This window comes from Procambarus clarkii, chromosome 44 (assembly GCF_040958095.1).
Source record: "Procambarus clarkii isolate CNS0578487 chromosome 44, FALCON_Pclarkii_2.0, whole genome shotgun sequence".
NCBI lineage: Eukaryota > Metazoa > Arthropoda > Malacostraca > Decapoda > Cambaridae > Procambarus > Procambarus clarkii.
The window spans coordinates 17,649,949-17,667,580 of NC_091193.1; the positions used below are offsets into that span (position 1 = coordinate 17,649,949).

A 17,632-nucleotide genomic window follows, 5' to 3' on the forward strand; every position below is an offset into this window, starting at 1 on the left:
TGTGGGATGAAAGCTGAGGATTTACACTTTGTGCGTGCTTATATGCACGTATTTACGTCGTCTAGTGCATGTTAAAACTCGAGCGTCGTGCTCAGATTACAAGAAGTGGTTTGTCAGCGGATAGTGTGACAGGCAGCATATGAGACTCCTGCAGGGGTCGGTATGTTAAAATACTCTGGGTAATAATGACGCGAGTGTTATTAATTATGATGAAATTGGAATGTAAATTGATTTAAAAAAAAATTACATTTGATATAAACACGTCTAGGCAAATAAAATATTTCGTCAATGATGGAGTCTGTGTCCTGTGGATCCCATCCATATTCAGCTCCGATTGCACTCTGGAAATGAAATAGTCAAACATGCTCTTAGAGGATTTGATTATTACCTTGGATTGCCTATTAACAGCAAAAAGGCCACTAATGTTTCGAGAACCCAACCCCCACCCCTCAGAAAGTAGACCTAAGACAAATTTACAAGCTATTCAATTACATTACTACGTAGGAACAGCGTACATGGGTCATCCATTAAGTCAGTAGACTTCTAGACATTACCACTGATGGGCTTATTCTAGGTTACAAATACCGCTGGGAGTTTCTGAAACAGATCTGATCAAGTGTAAACTTTGTCAGCAAAACTGTTCACATACCTTGCGTCATTGCCGTTGAATGTGGGACAAGATAAAAATGTAGTAAAAACTTAATTACAAATGTTAAAAAAATCAAAAGGAAGCGGGTGGTAGGAGAAAAGCGCACAGAAACTGTATGGGAAGGGACCTAAACATTCCCTCTAATGCGTTGTGTGGTTTCCTTCGAGGCTAAGGGTCCCCTTCTTCCAGTCAGAAATGTTGAGTAATAATGTATATTTTATTCCAGGATGTATTACCCAAATCCTGTACATGTGTTACAAGTTTGCTTGTTGTAGAAAGTGCACACACAACTTGCATTGCTTGCAAGACTTGTTTGCTTATGATTTCTAGTTGTCAGGGACAGGAAGCCGGTACTTAGGTTTATCGAGGTCCCCCTTGGATAACTACTGACCTTTCTCAGGATGCAATCCACAACAGTTATCCACGTCCCGGATACCCTTTTACTGTTCGGTGAACAGAAGCATCAACATCTCTGTTGTGCCCGGGAATTGAATCCAGTACCTTTGGTTGCGACCCGATTACGTAGACGTTACGTTAAATACAGTAATAAAATTAAATAGCTACCCTATTAACTTTATTCAAAATTTACGGGAACACTACTTGTAATTAATAAATCATAAATGTGCAGACGATAAAAAATCGGCATGAAAATTACTGCTGTATTACACACTGAATAACTACAAGCCTATATCAATAGTATTCGATTGGGCAAAGGAAAATAACATGTTTAACAGTGATAAGTGGCAAATACATAGGTATGGTAATAATGAAGAACTTAAACGAAATGCAGGGTACAATTATACATCCAGATCTACTCGTGGAAGAACGTGTAAAGTATTTTGAAATAACAAAAGACGACCTTACGCTTTGTGAATAAAACCAAACAAATATAACGTCAGCCAGGGGAAAATTGTAGTGCTTATTATATATGAAAGCCGTCAAATCCAGGGATCCCACTACGAGGAAATATTGAGAACGTACACACCACATACAAACAAGGTAAAGCATCTAAATTATTGGAATCGTCTCTTAAGATCTCAAAGTATGATATTTTGAAATAACCCTCTCTCTAAAAAGGAGAAAGAGGTATCACATAATATATACATAGAAAATGCTGGAAGGCCAGGTCATAAATTTACACAGTAAAATAACAATATACTGAAACAAAAGATTTGGTAGGAAATGCAGAATAAATCTGTATATCACAATTAGAGAACACTATGATCTTGAGAGGTCCACGGTTGCTCAATACCCTCTCAGCAAGCATAAGAAATATTGATGGAACAAAGGTGAACTTAAAGAAAACATTAGACACGTTCCTGCAAGAAGTGCCGGGTTGTAGTGGACATGTGGTCCTGCGAGCCACTCCAAGCAACAGTCTGTTGGACCAAGTTATCAGTCGAGCCTGGTCGTAGGCCAGGCTTGTATGTTTTAAATTTACAACAATGGTGGTGTAGGTGATACTTCATCAAAAGATAAGGAAGGCTTTCAACATCTCGAAACTAGAATAGGTAAAAAAACAGGACAAACAAGAGATTGACTGAACAAGTTTCTGAATTCACTTTATAATAATAAATAAAGCAAAGTTTATTCAGGTAAAAGTACATACATACAAGGCTTTGTGGCTCAAACCTTTATTCCGCTCTCACTCGGGATAGATATGGGGTGTAAGGAAATTAATTGAACTAATTATGAACGGTTGCAACACAAACTTCAATGAATTGTCTAAAAAATTCTTTTTAAACTTAAGATAAATAGGAAATAAATCTCTAAGAGGTGGTGGTGGTGGATGCAGCGGCCGGCCAACGTTAGTAATGTCAGCGGCCGCACGGGAGCAGCACCTCCCTTGCTTATCACGTCTTCCCTTGAAAATATATATAACAAAAAATGTATATTCAACTGTTTTGATTTTTCAGCGAGATCATTTGCAAATTAGTATTTTTCTTGATAATTTGATAAAATTGTGACTTTTTTAACCGCGTAAAAGTAGTTACACGAGCATATACTTAAAGTAAGATTATAAATAACATTATAATTACCATATAATAGACCTTCAACACGCTCCAGAAATTACATGAAGAGTGATATCTGCCATCACTGACGCAAGGTCTAAAGAAAGCTTGGCAAAGGTGTTGGGTCGCAGCTGTGGTGAAGAGGAAGGTGGTAGAGAGGATGGGTGTGGGGGAGGGCTGGTGGTGGGTGTGTGGTGATGGCGAGGGTGAGAGAGCCTAGATGGCTCAGTCTGTAAGAGTGAGCCGAGGTGTCACCAGCACCACCGCTCTCACTCTTCTCCACCACCTCCACGCTTCCATATTCGCCTTATTTTTGTTGTACACAATTTTTTTTATGATAGCGGTTAGTGATTTATAATAATGGTGCTCTTAGACCTTGGATTAAGTGCCTCTCCAGCTATAGTGCAGGTATGTGAGGATTATTTGTGTGCATTACATAGAAACTTTTATGATTGCCTTTGTTGTGATCATTTACTTAACTTTATGCAGAATGTGGCTGCAATTCATATTAAGTACTGAAATTAACATTTGTGTTGCAGTGTTTTTAAATGTGGCTTGGTGAGACTAGTTTCATCTCGGTGATGAAATCTTAGCTATATAGTGTTTACATAAAATTGTAAATAATTGTGGTTGGGAGTGTAAATCTCATCAACGTGAATTTAATAGTCTAGCGAATGGAAGAAATATGACTGAAGCAACCTGGTCATACTACTTCAGAAGAATATAATTGAAATAAGAATCTCGTTGCTGTTTGTTGTATCAAATTTTTTTATATAAAAGTCTAGATGAAATGTTTCATTAGTAAAATCGAATTGTTTAATGTTCGTGATTGGCCGTCGCGAACGGGACCAGGGAAAGAGTTCCAATTAAGAACTGTGTTTGGCTCGTGTATCTTGTGTGTGTGTGTGTGTGTGTGTGTTGAACTTCGAGTCATATTGCCTATTGCACTCCACTGAAGAGAGCGCTAGTGTACACCTAAAGTATTTAAATGTACATATTGTCCTAAAGTATTGGGGTTTTATCATCATAATTATGTACCCTAGAACTACAGCAGTTCTACATGTATTTAATTATTCCGTAATTATTTCAAGTTAACCTACCTGCTATATTAAAATATTGACAGTATTACTCGAGTACAGTATTAGATTTCAGAAATTGATCCCAAGAAACATTTAATTTTAATAGATCATGGTGGATGCTTTATATTGATCTATGAGTTCGCTGTTAAGGATTAGCTTTATTCTGGCTGAGCATTTTAATTTTTCTTGCAAATTTTTAGATTAGATTATGACCGCCTAGAAATGTTGTTTATATTATTTCTCTACCTTGACATTTTATAGATATAATTTTGTCTTGCGTGGTGCTAAGGTTGATGGTTTTGGGTTTGTATAAATGTCAATTTTGGTTGCAGGCTAAGGTAAACACTGGAGAGATCCGGTGTGTTATCGTTAAAGTGAAAATGTGTTGGAATAACACATTTTCATCCAACATCTTATGTTATAACTTTGTTGTAACATAAGTGGGATTAGCGTATATGCTGATTAATTATGCGGCGATGATGGCCTTAATCCCCCTCACTGGAACATTATTTAACACAGTGCAGAGTTACCATTAAGATTTCAACTTAGATTCAAGCGAGCAGAAGTTGTTAAACAAATGGGGCAAAATCTTACTAAAGCGACCATACGAGTCATAAATACTCATACTCCGTCTAAGTAAAACAGAAAGAAACAAGCAACACTTAGTGGGGCAGCCAGAATCTTATAACCCGCGCAAGAATATCCCTGCCAAAAACAAAAAAATTACTGTGTAGTGTGTTTTGTAATAGATTTTGAAATATTCCTTGTTACGGATACGTTAGAAGGATCTAATGACTGGATAGTACTTACACATCACTTACTGTACTCACTACTAGGCGAGTACATCAGTCGTCCGAACCCCCTTTCCCACCATCAGTGTTTTCAAATGTTTTTTAAAGACCATTTCGTGATGTATGTATTGTGACCAAGATTATATATATATATATATATATATATATATATATATATATATATATATATATATATATATATATATATATATATATATAGTACTGTATATCAAGTTTTACCTGATTTTTACAATTATTCAAATCGCTCATCCTTATTTTCTCTCCACACAGCCGATCAGCCAATGGTCTTCTAGTAATGTGGTGGACTGGATGGCAACACTCAACTTGGCACCGTACACAGAATTATTCAAAGCAAAAGATATCAAAGGAATAGATCTTCTCACCTTGGACCGTGATAAACTTGGGGTGAGTGTGTCATTTTAGTAACACTAGTGTGACAAGAAAACAAGTAACTTGACAGTATGAATGGAACACACTGTTCCGCAGGCTTATAAATGTAAATACGCGAAATTGAAAGTACTGATATTGAGAGGAGGGCTAATGTAAACAAGGCTGTTAGTGGTTCGTGGCGAGACGGGTGGGTGCGCGAGGGGTGGGGGGTCAATGGTAGGTGGTGGCCAGGGGGGTCAATGGTAAGTGGTGGTCAGAGGGTCAGTGTGGCGCTGACAGGTGATAAGTGAAGCGGTGGATATTATGGCTCCTGGATTACTTAACGCTTAGCCGTGTTGGATATTATGGCTCCTGGTTTCCTTGGTAGTTGGGTCCTCCACTTTTCAAGTGGCTTTGTCCATACTCGACTGTGATACTCTCTTAACCTTTTTCAATTTTGTTTGTAATCGTTTACTTTAGTTTTTATTGGTTGATTGGTTTTATTTATATCTTTAACTTGCATATGTAGTGGTGTAAGGAGGTAATTGTGGCGGTGACAAGTGGAGGCGGCGGGTAAACAGTTGCTGACTGTTTGATAGGATTTCTTGACAGCTGTTTCCATGGTCATCAAACACACTGCTGCCCATACTCGACTGTGATATACTCTAGTCTCTTTCCATTTTGTTCCTCAGTGTTAAACTCGTTTAAATTTTTTTCTTTGTTTTTATTGCAGTTTTCAAAACTTGCATATATTCAATGTGCTTGTCATATTTGAATATATTTTCTTATATTTTGTGCACTGTAAGTGCATGTGATTCTGGTTTTGGACAGTTTTATTGTTCTGTATAGTTATATTTTCCTGTTTATTAGTAGGAGGGATGTATCCTTTGTTGATGCCTTTTAAGTCTCCCATCGCTGTCTTGTCGAAGCTCAGAGGATGGTCCTCGCGCAAATGCCAACGTGAGGAAGGTGTCGAGCCAGCCGAGGTGTGTAGCACTTCTGCTCCATCTCATCATTTGGATAACCACCATTACTTTAAACCACCCAATGACCAAATGTTGGACCGTGAAGATTTATACTCCACTCCCAAACCATCTTGCTGCTTTGCTTTTAAAACGCCTGACAGTGGAATATATGTAGAAGACACACCTCAGAAAGTTTCTGCATGTTCTCGCCCAAGAGGACAAGTAAGGGTCAGCAGTCCTATTCCAATCATAAGTAGTTCTCCTCATCCATGTCCAAAACTGCAGGCAATACGTGCGGCATTACTGTCGCACAAATTTAAGCACAAAGATGACTTTAACAATACAAGCCCCAAACTGCAAAATCCTAAAATTGCAAGTCCTAATCCTGATATGAGCCTCAGACCTGGCAGTTCCCAGTTTCATCAACCATGTAATGACAGTGGCACACGACGTACATCAACTGCTTCATCTGCATCAAGCATCATGGGTTCTGCAGATACTACCACTACTTACTTACCTAGTGAGATTTCATCTAGTATTCGCTCCAGTGATGGGGAATCTTTGTGCCTAAAATTGTCAGATTTAGATGCTCCAGATTGTCTTTCCCCAACTCTCAATCCTGGATGGCCCAGAGTAGTACCTGAAAATGTTAAGATACAAATTGTACAACCATCTTATCAGCAATGGCATTCTACAAACAGCTCAGTGTTGTATGCAAGTTCACCAAGTCATAAAAGTGATGGTTCCAACATGGCACAACTTAAATCTTGTGACTTTGGGATCAGTGACACAGCTACTAATGAAGCTCAGGTAACTTGTGTGCACTACCAAGCTGTACCTTTTTGTTTATACTGCTGTTGCACTGTGAAAGTAGGTTTTGACTTTCATTGTTTAGCTGGGCAATGGTCATAAGTCGGCCACAAATTTCAATACGGTTTTGTGTTAGAAATAAGTTCAACATTTTATGTGGATTTGTTGCAAAAGCTATGCTTGTATTTAATGATTGGTTAACATTAACATATAAAATTTATACACATTCTTAATATTCCACACAGTTTGAGAAGGGGGGGACCATATTAAAAAATATGCAAAACTTAACATATTTGTGGATTGAGGGCTATGGGGCATTACATGACTGGATATTTGTAAAATGAGTGCAATATCAGTGCCCCATATTCTTGTGTATAACACATCCACAACCTTTAGGGTAATAAATTAAGTAAGGATTCGTCATTCAGATGGATTTCAAGTGGCTTCTAATAAAGTAGTCTTCATTTTACAATATAGCCCATTTTCCAGAAAAAAATGAAAAATAAATTGGAATACCATTTATTTTATAGTATTATGATTAAAACTAAAAAACACTGATAATCTACAAAAATCAACATTAATTATTATTCACTCATTGGTACATAATTAATTACATTACTTTATAGCATTAACATAAGAACTTTTTGTTTTCCAGAATATGGGCATCAAAGACGAGTTCCACCAAAAAGCTATCTTGGTATGCATTGATCAACTACAAAATGAGTGTCGTGATATAGACAGTAAACCTTCTTCTGGTATTGGAGGAGCAGACTGCAGCACTCCGGCATCTCATCATAACCTTCGTAACCACTCCTTCCATGACCTCCACCGCTGCGACAAGTGTGGATTATATCTCCGAGGTTTTATTCATCAAGGACAGTTTTGTCAAGGTGAGATACAATACAGGTGTTATAGTATGTTAAATGAAATAAAATACTATGCCTAGCTGCACTGTATACTGTACAGAACAGTGTTTCTCTAATTTTTGTGGTGTGGTTAGGTCTACCTTTTCATGTAGTGGACCATTAAATATTCATATGATTTTAAATGTGATCATAAAGGAAAATTAAAAACTAATTCAACAAAAAATTGACACAAGTAACACATGCAGGTATTTATATACTTGTAAGCAGTTTTGCATTGATTCACTGTTTCAATATGTCTTTACTGTGTATGTAAGATTCATAAACCCAGTTGTTTATCTTTGACAGTAGTGACTCATATTCATATACCACATGTATTGAGACTTACCAGACATAGGAACCAGGTATTTTGATCTGATATGATCAAAACATACCTATTTATGGATACCTTATTTTCATAATTACATAACTTTCCAGACTGTGGACTGATCGCTCATCGCACATGTGCTGCCACTGGTTTGCCTCCCTGTGTTAAACAATCGTCCAAGTATTTTCGTCGCATATTACTCTCCTCTGTATTTGGATTGAGCTTGTGCACACAGTTCACTCCTGGTGATAGCCCTGCACCTCTCCTGCTTGTGCGATGCTGTCAAGAAATTGTGTTCCGTGCCAAGAGTGATCCTAACTTGGATCCGTACCGCCTATATCGCACACCACCCCAACAGGAAACTCTAGCTCAGTTGAGACAGGACTGTGATGATGGTTAGTGTTTTGGGATTTTCAGAAAATTATATACATTTATATTCTAAAGATGCTTGAAAATTTCAAATACAATACCAATATTGAATTCACTTTCATTGAATACTATAGCTACTTAAGTTGTAAGTAGTATGCAATATATATAATTAAAAGTGCAGTTTTGTGTATGCGGTACATGCATTTTTTTATATAACTATAAAATTGCAAACCACTAATCATGTTTTTAATTTCAGACATGTGCAATGTTGACCTTAGTGCATACGAACCCCATGTTATTGCGTACCTGATTAAGAGATATCTCCGAGAGCTCCCTGAACCAGTGATTCCTGAAACTTTTTATGATCGCTTTATTGAAGCTACTCGTATCCATAATGATGATCAGTGTGCTAAATGTATGGCACAGATGGTCAAGGAACTTAATTCTCATCATTTTTATACTTTGCAGTAAGTTTATAAGTTTATTAGTATTCCCAAGATGCAGTTATGTTATATATTGAAAATTATTAGATGAATTAAATTTTTTGCAAAGGATATTTTGTCTATAAGGGCGAAAGCGTTTTTAAGGGAAACCAGAGCGCTCTTCTCTATAAGGGCTTCTGTCAAATCTAATATGGTGCTTATTCGGGGAAAAAAATGGAGGAGAGGTGATAGTGAGACAAGAAAAATTCTGGCAGTTTTTATTTATGAAGTATTAGTTTAACAAGACTGGTAGCCATGTTGTACTTTCATTAATTCATTTTAATGTCTTGTATGGCTGTACCACCACTTTCCAGTCGTATGTGAAAAGTGTGCATTAATTTGAGAACACACTGCATTATTTACTTGTTTTTATGTTTAGTTTTGTATACTGAACTTGGGTTTGATAATATATGTATTTTGTTCTTCTTAGGTTCTTGATGAGCCACTTCTTGCAACTATGTCAACTCCAAGTTGGAAGGGGCATCTTAGATCCACCAACTCTACTCATTCAATCTCTTTGTCATGTCCTCCTAAGACCACCATGGGAAAAAATTGTGTAAGTATTTTGTTATTAATTTATTTGTTCATTCCCAGTTGCATTTTTTGCATTTTAAATTTTGAGATCATGAATTTGTTAATACTAGTAATATAACTTAAAAATATTTTTTACTTTTTTTATAGGGAACTAGCACGGAACACTGAAGCACACATGCGGATTGTAGAGATGCTTTTGACAAAGGTAGATTGGGGAGAAAAGGTTCCCACTTTTGCACCAGCTCCAGCTTTACCACCAAGGCCACGTCCATCCACGACTACAAATCCTGGGTTTATGGAGGAAGCTAGCCCACGATCTCCTGCTACTGCTTCTGGACTTCCTCCTTCAGCAGTTGGTAGTGGCACACTTTCCTATTACTCAAACATCCCAGCTAGTGCACCAAAGGCACTTCAAGAAGCTGAATGGTATTGGGGTACCATATCAAGGGAAGATGTTAATGTTCTGATGAAAGACACTAAAGATGGAACTTTCTTAGTCAGAGATGCATCAACAGGAAATAATGAATACACGCTTACACTGCGCAAGGGAGGTTCAAATAAATTAATAAAAATATGTCACCGCAGTGGAAAGTATGGCTTCACAGAACCATTCACCTTCAACTCTGTAGTAGAATTGGTAAACTATTGCTGCCAACAAAGTCTTATACAGTTTAATAAAGCACTAGACATCAGGTTGCTTCACCCAGTGAGTCGTTTCCATGGAGAAGAATCCGAGAGTGCAAGAATGCGAGTCGAGGACATTCTGGGTCGTTTGAATGACCTAAATAAGCAGTACCTAGCCAAAACTGCTCAGTATAATAACAGCTATGAAAAACAGCAGGCACTAGCTCAAGATATTCAGTTGAGTCGACAAGCACTGGATGGTTATGCAGAAACGATGTTATGGATTGATGACCACCTCAAGCTCCATGAAAAATTCAAAATTGAAGCCCAGCCCCATGAAGTGCACGAGTAAGTGATATTTTGTAAAGTATTAAACTGTAAATTGCTCTTGCTTGCTTAAAGTGCTACATGTTCAAATGCTTGACCCTCAGACCTAACTCAGCATTCAGTTAAGTTCATTGCAATAAAATCTTTGTTTAGGAAAATTGCATTATCAATGTAAATTTTTATGTTCTGATTTTTTTTATCCTAGCTTGTTAACCAACCAACAAGTACTGCTGGGACGACTGGAAATGGTTAGAGAAGCTCACAGTCAACAAGAAAATCACTTTTCAGCTCTGAAGAGAGAGAGTTTAAGTGTGGAACGCCAGGCAACATCTTTCAAATTGGAAGTCATGAAATTAGCAAAACAAATGGACCATCTCAAGAATTTGTTACTCTCACGGGGACTTTCTGCTGATATGATGGATCAGTGGCTTGACCAGACGGATCCATCCCAAACTACACAGCCGGTATGTTTGTTTTTTATGCATGTACTGTATCAAGTGTTTTTTTATGTTGTGGATAATAAGAATGTCATATATGTGATGTACAGTATTCATACCTTGCAATTCTGATTTTAATTATTTCATCCTGAATGAGGATTATATGCTATAATAATGAATTTCAATGGACTGTGATAGTGTTTGTGGTTATTACAAATTATAGTAGTGGGGAGAGTAGTTTTATTTCAACAGGGAAGGACTAAATTAGTATATTTTGATGTTCTCAATGTACATCATGAATATTTATATCCTTCTAGTGTCCGGAGCTAAACAACGAGTCTCTATGGCATGATGATGCTTGCTCAAGAGAAAGAGCTGTTAATTTGCTACACAACAAACCTGATGGCACTTTCCTCATAAGAATGGCACAAAATGGAGGATATGCTTTGTCAATTGCGTAAGTATTACCCCTCGACTGTCTCATTCTCAGCCTCATATTTACATCTATATTTTCCAGTACTGTATGTCCATTTGTTTTTCATCCATTTTTCTGTCCCCCATCCACATCTTCTCACCCTCTTCTAATTTTGCTCCCTCCCCCCAATCATTCACTAATTCTCAAATTTCTCTTTATGCCTTTTTTCTTTCCCTCTATTCCCATCCCTTACAAATTATTATTACCCCATTTTCCACTTTTGTGGGATGGAAAGTGCAGTAGCCTAGAATAAATAGAGCAATTTTGCAGAAAAATTTTTGGTACTGTACTCAGTGACACACCATCCAGTCATGACATCTTGCACGTTTGGTACTGAATCGATAGTCAGCAGTACCCTACTGTTTCATGCAACTATAGTTGTTAAATGCTTTCTGTGAATCAAATATTTACTCTAAATTAAAAAACTTACCCTATCTAACATTTTTCACTACCACTTCTCATGCCTTGCTAATGCTTGATCACCGCTTCCCCACACTCCTCTCAATGTGTTTAGTCTATCTTCGACTTCTGTTCTTTCAAATTTGCTCATGTATTATACACTTATCATATATTATTCATTTGTTCAGTTTTGTATGATCAAACCTTCTAGAAAACTTTAATCTTGTTATAATCTTCACTTTTGTACTTTGTTTCTTTGACATTTTAAATCCTTACTCTTATCTATCCTTTTAACACAACAATTGCATCTGAGAATTTCCTTTTCTCTTGCTTTAACTTTTAAATTTTCATGCTTGTGCAACATCAGTCTTTCACATTTGTAAATGCAATCTTTCCAGTCTATTTCTCTTGATTATATTTCTCGGCAGGGGATCGTATTCCAGGGACCATAGGATTAAGGACTTGCCCGAAACGCTACGCGTACTAGTGGCTGTACAAGAATGTAACAACTCTTGTATATATCTCAAAAAAAAAAAAAAAAAAAAAAAAAAAATATTAATTCTGATGTATAGCCAAATCTCCTCTTGTTTCATTATTCCTCACCAGGCTGTCATTGTGACAGCTGCTTTCTTCCCTTCACTTTACACACCTGCACAAATTATTCTTTTTATAAACTCCATGTATTTAAATTGACTACTTTTAGCACTTCTCCATACACTTTTTCACACTTTTCATTAAGCATTGTCTCCCCACCACCTCCATTAATTAGCTGTTTGCATTAACTTTCTGCAATGTTCTCATGTATGCCAATAAAACTCGGCTAATTGTAATTTCTGATAATTTTATCTTATAAATAAGAGCATATTCACATTTCTTTGTACTGACAATTACTGTACATTTGGCATTGTTTAGAGGTCAACAAAGATTTTGTCAATTCTTTTTTAAATTTCTTGTTTTAAGTATAAAGTATATATGATGTATTATTTCCAACTTCTTTTGTTAATTGCAAATATCTATTACAGGTGCAGCAAAGAAGTGCAACACTGTAGGATATATGAAGGAGGACATGGGTATGGATTTGCAGAACCATTTTTGATATACCCAACACTGCGAGATTTAGTTCTTCACTACTCCGAGAACTCCCTCCTAATGCACAATGACCTGCTCAACACACCTCTTAAATACCCAGCCCTAATGAACAGCTAGTGACAGTCAAAAAGTTAGCAAGGAACATGAAACTTACCTGATTGGTGGATAACTTAAACTTGGTTTTACAAACCGAGCTAAAGCTAACCTAGTGAATCGGTGATTAGCTAAGGCAATAGAAGGGCAGTAATGCAATTCAGTGATTGCCTGATTGCCAGTGAAAATTGAGTTGTATATTTTGAGTGGACCTTTTCTCAGGAAACCAGTGACTGTTGCCAGAAATGTCATGGATAATGTATGATATGCATTCTGCAAAATATATGTGATGGCTTTAATTTGCAGAACTTGTGTAAAACATTGGGCATGGTCTGTTTCACCTCTACACATGGTGTTTCATGGCTGAAGGCCATTTTTGCCCCCCTCTACAGCTTCTACCAGACTTCTTCCAGTGACTATACAATGCAGTCAGACAGATTTAAGTTATTATATTAAGAAAATATATATGCAATGTTAGCTGAATGAAGTCTGGTAGGAGAGAAGTGGAGCATCATTTTTTACTCTGTGGTACAAAATAGTTTCAGGACTAGCAAAGGCAAGTTGTTTCAAAGTGACAATGTCACATCCTACAGAGTTTAGTATTGAGTGATCAAAGTACGGGTAGTACCCCTTAACAAAGAGGCTACCCATGCATATGTTGTTTTCGTAGTGGCCAAAGACAATAACCCATTGCAAATATTTTGCTGTCAGTGCTTGATAAACCCCATAACCTATATTGTTTTTAAAATAATTGATATTTTAAAGAATATTAACAGATAGGCTACACAGTGTTAATATTTGATACTATGAAATGTGCTGTGAAGAAATGATTATTCTTTGTTTCCAAAGATTGTCAAGATCTCGTATTCAGACAAGGATATTAGCGTTGGATATCAATGTGTGATAGAAGTTACCGAGGTTAAGAAAGGTTACTGCATTCCAGTTATGACTGAGCAGAATATATCCAGCATGCCCTTAGCAGGTGACTACAAATCAGACATAAAGACTTGCAAGTGTGATATAATAAACAAAACAGACATATAAGTGCTGTAGAAGAGAGAACTTGGAACAGAGGGGTATCCAAGTCTTCTCTAGTCACCAGAAACCCCCCAAGCCACATGCTGCACCATGCTTTGATTCATCATATAAAGCTTCATCTCATTTTCATAATTTTTAATCTTGACATTTTCATACATTATATTGTTTATATGTCAATTATAATATGCTCTTTTTTTTCTTGCATATTGTACTTATGTATGTATGTGTGTATATAATGTGTATATATATTAAAATGTCATAACTAATAGCCAGAGTTGCCTAACAAGACAAATTTTCTTCGATAATTTTTTTTTTTTTTTTTTTTTTTTTTGAGCCAAACTAATTTGGCATCAGGACCTCGCTAAAATAATGTGCTGTATGCGTATTATTCCAAAACCCTGCTTAATATACAAAAAGAACTTGGCCTAAAATTAGTAATTAATAGTACCAATTTAATATACTGTATTCATTTATTTTAAATATAATTTTGATAAGATTCTTCACAAATCTGTACACACACATTTAGCAAAACGCAACTGGACTATTAAGCTTAGTAGTACGGATCTGGCCATTAGGTATGACATGTATATATATATATGTATGTATATATATGTATGAGTATATGGATCATTTCTACACCTCATTATATTTATGAACACTGTCTTCCATTAAGTAATAACTGTTTGATAGGTCAGCCATGGGTTAATATATATTTGAACTTGGATCACTTTCTACTTAATGATCTGATTTGCTGCAGAACTAGTCTCCTTAATTAAATTTAATAAAAACTGCATAGCTGAAAGTATCCTAATTTTTGCCTGTGTGCTTTGTATTTATCATTTCACAGTTGAGACATGTGTTATTCATTTTTCATAATCTAGCCACCTCTCCTCATTATTACATGTCCCCTGAACCATTGTTACATATATATATAAATATATATATATTTTATATTATTAAAGGTTAGGCAACAAATGGTTTAGGACTGCCACTGAAGAGACCTGTCTTAAGCCCGGTGAATGAAGTTACAGCGGGCAGGTGGTATGAGGGTTGGTGGCTGCACAATGTGATACTGTGGTGTGTGGCTTGGGCAGTTGTGTGCCAAGGCAGGTAGTCATGACTTGGCCACACAACCACTTCCCCTCCCTGTCGCTTGTCACCTTCCCTCCCATGCTACACAGGGAAAAGTCAATAAAGTGCTCTTTGGTCATAATTGTATCTATATCCTTTATCTCGTGCATTGCCTTCTGTGAATACTTATTTTATAAACTGTGCATAATAAGCATAAACAACTTGGGGCCAGTGCTTCTCATAAGTGAACACAGGTAAAATAGGTCTTCGACATAACTTTTCCCAATACTGCTAGTATATTGCAGAATAATTAATGTTAGGCCAGGCCAAAATTCTAAAGGTACATTTTGACTAAGCGTGTATCTTGCATGTGAAGAGATAAAGTAAGTAGGGTGCTTGGCTTTTAAGTTCACCAATGTAATTATATTGTTAAAATCTAGTTGAGACATAATTTTATATTTTTTTTCTCTGGAAGAAGGGGACCCTTAGCCTCAGGAAATCTCTCGCAATGCATTAGAGGGAATGTTTAGGTCCCGTCCAATACAGTTTGTGTGCTTTTCATCTACCACCCCATTCCTTTTGTCTTTTGTTGTGCTTTATTAGATACTTACAGGTTACAAGATATACATTAATAATTCAATAGGATTTAAAGATTATGGATTTCTTGGAGCAGCTCCGCTTCCGGACAGGAACCGAGGACGCAGTACTAGATAGCCTATTATGTTAGCCTGTAGGGCAGTCAAATGTGATTTATTAAGCGACTCCTGACTAATTGTATGCTACTGTTTAATTCTTTATCAATCAACGCTTGTGTGTTGGGTGACCATGAACCTTTGGTCTCGAGAGAGTAAATGCCTGACCCCCAAGCCAACAAACTGGTGGATTTCATAGTACAGACACTGTTGAATCTTGTTGGTTAATTGACCTGGATCCTCCCAATCTCTAGGCTTTCCTCAACCCAAAATCCCCCCTTTGGTGAGGAAGGCACTTGTATCGAATACTGTATTGAGAAAAGGAAAGAATAATCCCATCATTTAGGACATCTCAACATACCCACTCACTCTTTGAACAAACATTTTGATATGGCTTTCTCTGAAAGGCTGTCATTTATGGTTGAAAAAGCTACAAAAATCATTTGTATGAATTCGTTTCATATATCCTCTGTCCTCCCTGGTTTTGTTGAAGACAGCTTTAGGCATGTCATGATACATCAATCACTGATAGTTGGGGTCAGTCTGTATTTTCCCTAGTTACTTATACCAGACCCCAAGCAGTAACAACTGAAGAACTTTTAACATTGCTAAGTCATTTGACTAATGTCCTTTCATTTTGTCGAGATGTCAAACCCCGTACTCTTACTCTCCCCCTTCTCTCACTCTTTCCCTCATCCCCCTCTTCCCCATCATCCCCTTCTTTTCATCCCAACCTCTTTTTTTTTTTTTTTTTTTTTTTTTTTTTTTTTTTTTTTTTTTTTTAACCCCCCCCTTTTTCCATCCGGGGGTAGTCAAAATTCAACATTGGCTGTTTCTTATATCTAGTAGATTTAAGACAGTTGAGTTTTGCTGGGTTCCCAGTGATTGATGATTGATGAAGATTAAGCCACCCAAAAGGTGGCACGGGCATGAATAGCCCGTAAGTGGTGGCCCTTTTAAGCCATTACCAGTATCAAGAGCTGATACTGGAGATTTGTGGAGGTGCTAATGCACCCTGAGGGTTCCCAGTGAATGAAGAAGATGAAGCCACCCAAAAGGAGGCACGGGCATGAATAGCTCTTAAGTGGTGGCCCTTTTGAGCCATCACCAGTGTCAATAGATGATACTGGAGATCTGTGCAGGTGCGACTGCACCCTGCGACGGGAGATGTCTCCCGTGGAGTTCCCAGTCATATTGGTGTCTCTTTAAATGAGCGTGCGGACGCTGCCGCTAGGGAAGCTATCCACACTTGTCCCATCTCCCGTAAAGGTATTCCTTATTCCGACTTTTATCCAGTTATTAATTCCTCCATCATTGCCCGTTGGCAGGGTTGTTGGTCTTCTGTTACTGGTAACAAACTGCATATTTTTAAAGAGTAGTGTGTCCCTGTGACCTTCCTACCACCGTAACCGGCAGTGGGAAGCAGCTCTGGCAAGGTTGTGTATTGGCCATACGTGCTTAACTCATGGACACTTCATGGAGCGCCGTTCTGCTCCTTATTGTCTTAACTGCATTGTCCCTCTTACAGTTGTGCATATCCTTGTTGAATGTCCTGACTTCCAGGACGAGCGCGTGTCTTGCTTTCCGACCCTCTCCCGCGGTCACTTATCCCTTGATAGAATTCTAGGTGAATAGGATACTTTTAATATCGTTCGCCTTATGCGTTTTTGTTCTCATATTGGCATTCTCAGTAATATTCAGCGCCCTCTGATTATCCCGCACATTTAATGGTGCTACGTAGCCTTCCTGGCATGGTGTCTTCTTTGATAATTACTTACTTACCCCCTTCTTCTACCACTCGTCTCCACCCCCTCCCTCTCCAAACCATATAAACACACTGTAACCACAATGTTTTTACAATTGTTATTTGATGCAACAATGTAACCACTTGGTTTAAAAGTCATGGTTATGTTGTAAGTTGGGATGTTATGATCAGTTTCAAACTGTTGAAAAACTAAGAAAAACGAATCCTCAGTTTCAGATCTCGGAATAGGACTTCATCCATTTTAATCTGGGGGCACTATTGGTGATCTAGACCGGCCTATGACAATACTATAGACACATTCATTCTATTTT

At 37.4% G+C, this 17,632-nt stretch overlaps 1 protein-coding gene across 5 annotated transcripts in view; it reads left to right on the plus strand.

The window, feature by feature from the left end:
* The window catches only part of Pi3K21B (phosphatidylinositol 3-kinase regulatory subunit alpha), a 579,671-nt gene extending 564,665 nt beyond the window's left edge, over nucleotides 1-15,006 (plus strand). For 4 of the 5 annotated variants that reach the window (XM_069300668.1, XM_045725894.2, XM_045725896.2 and 1 more), the window contains 9 exons: nucleotides 4,823-4,957; nucleotides 7,352-7,586; nucleotides 8,037-8,321; nucleotides 8,552-8,762; nucleotides 9,208-9,333; nucleotides 9,459-10,283; nucleotides 10,468-10,726; nucleotides 11,017-11,156; nucleotides 12,596-15,006. In XM_069300668.1, the coding sequence (XP_069156769.1) occupies nucleotides 4,823-4,957; nucleotides 7,352-7,586; nucleotides 8,037-8,321; nucleotides 8,552-8,762; nucleotides 9,208-9,333; nucleotides 9,459-10,283; nucleotides 10,468-10,726; nucleotides 11,017-11,156; nucleotides 12,596-12,779 (2,400 nt within the window). In that variant the 3' untranslated portion in view covers nucleotides 12,780-15,006. Of the gene's footprint in view, nucleotides 1-4,822; nucleotides 4,958-5,690; nucleotides 6,697-7,351; nucleotides 7,587-8,036; nucleotides 8,322-8,551; nucleotides 8,763-9,207; nucleotides 9,334-9,458; nucleotides 10,284-10,467; nucleotides 10,727-11,016; nucleotides 11,157-12,595 lie in introns of those variants that run through there. The other variant, XM_045725895.2, reaches the window with a different exon arrangement.
* Nucleotides 15,007-17,632: the final 2,626 nt, after the last annotated feature.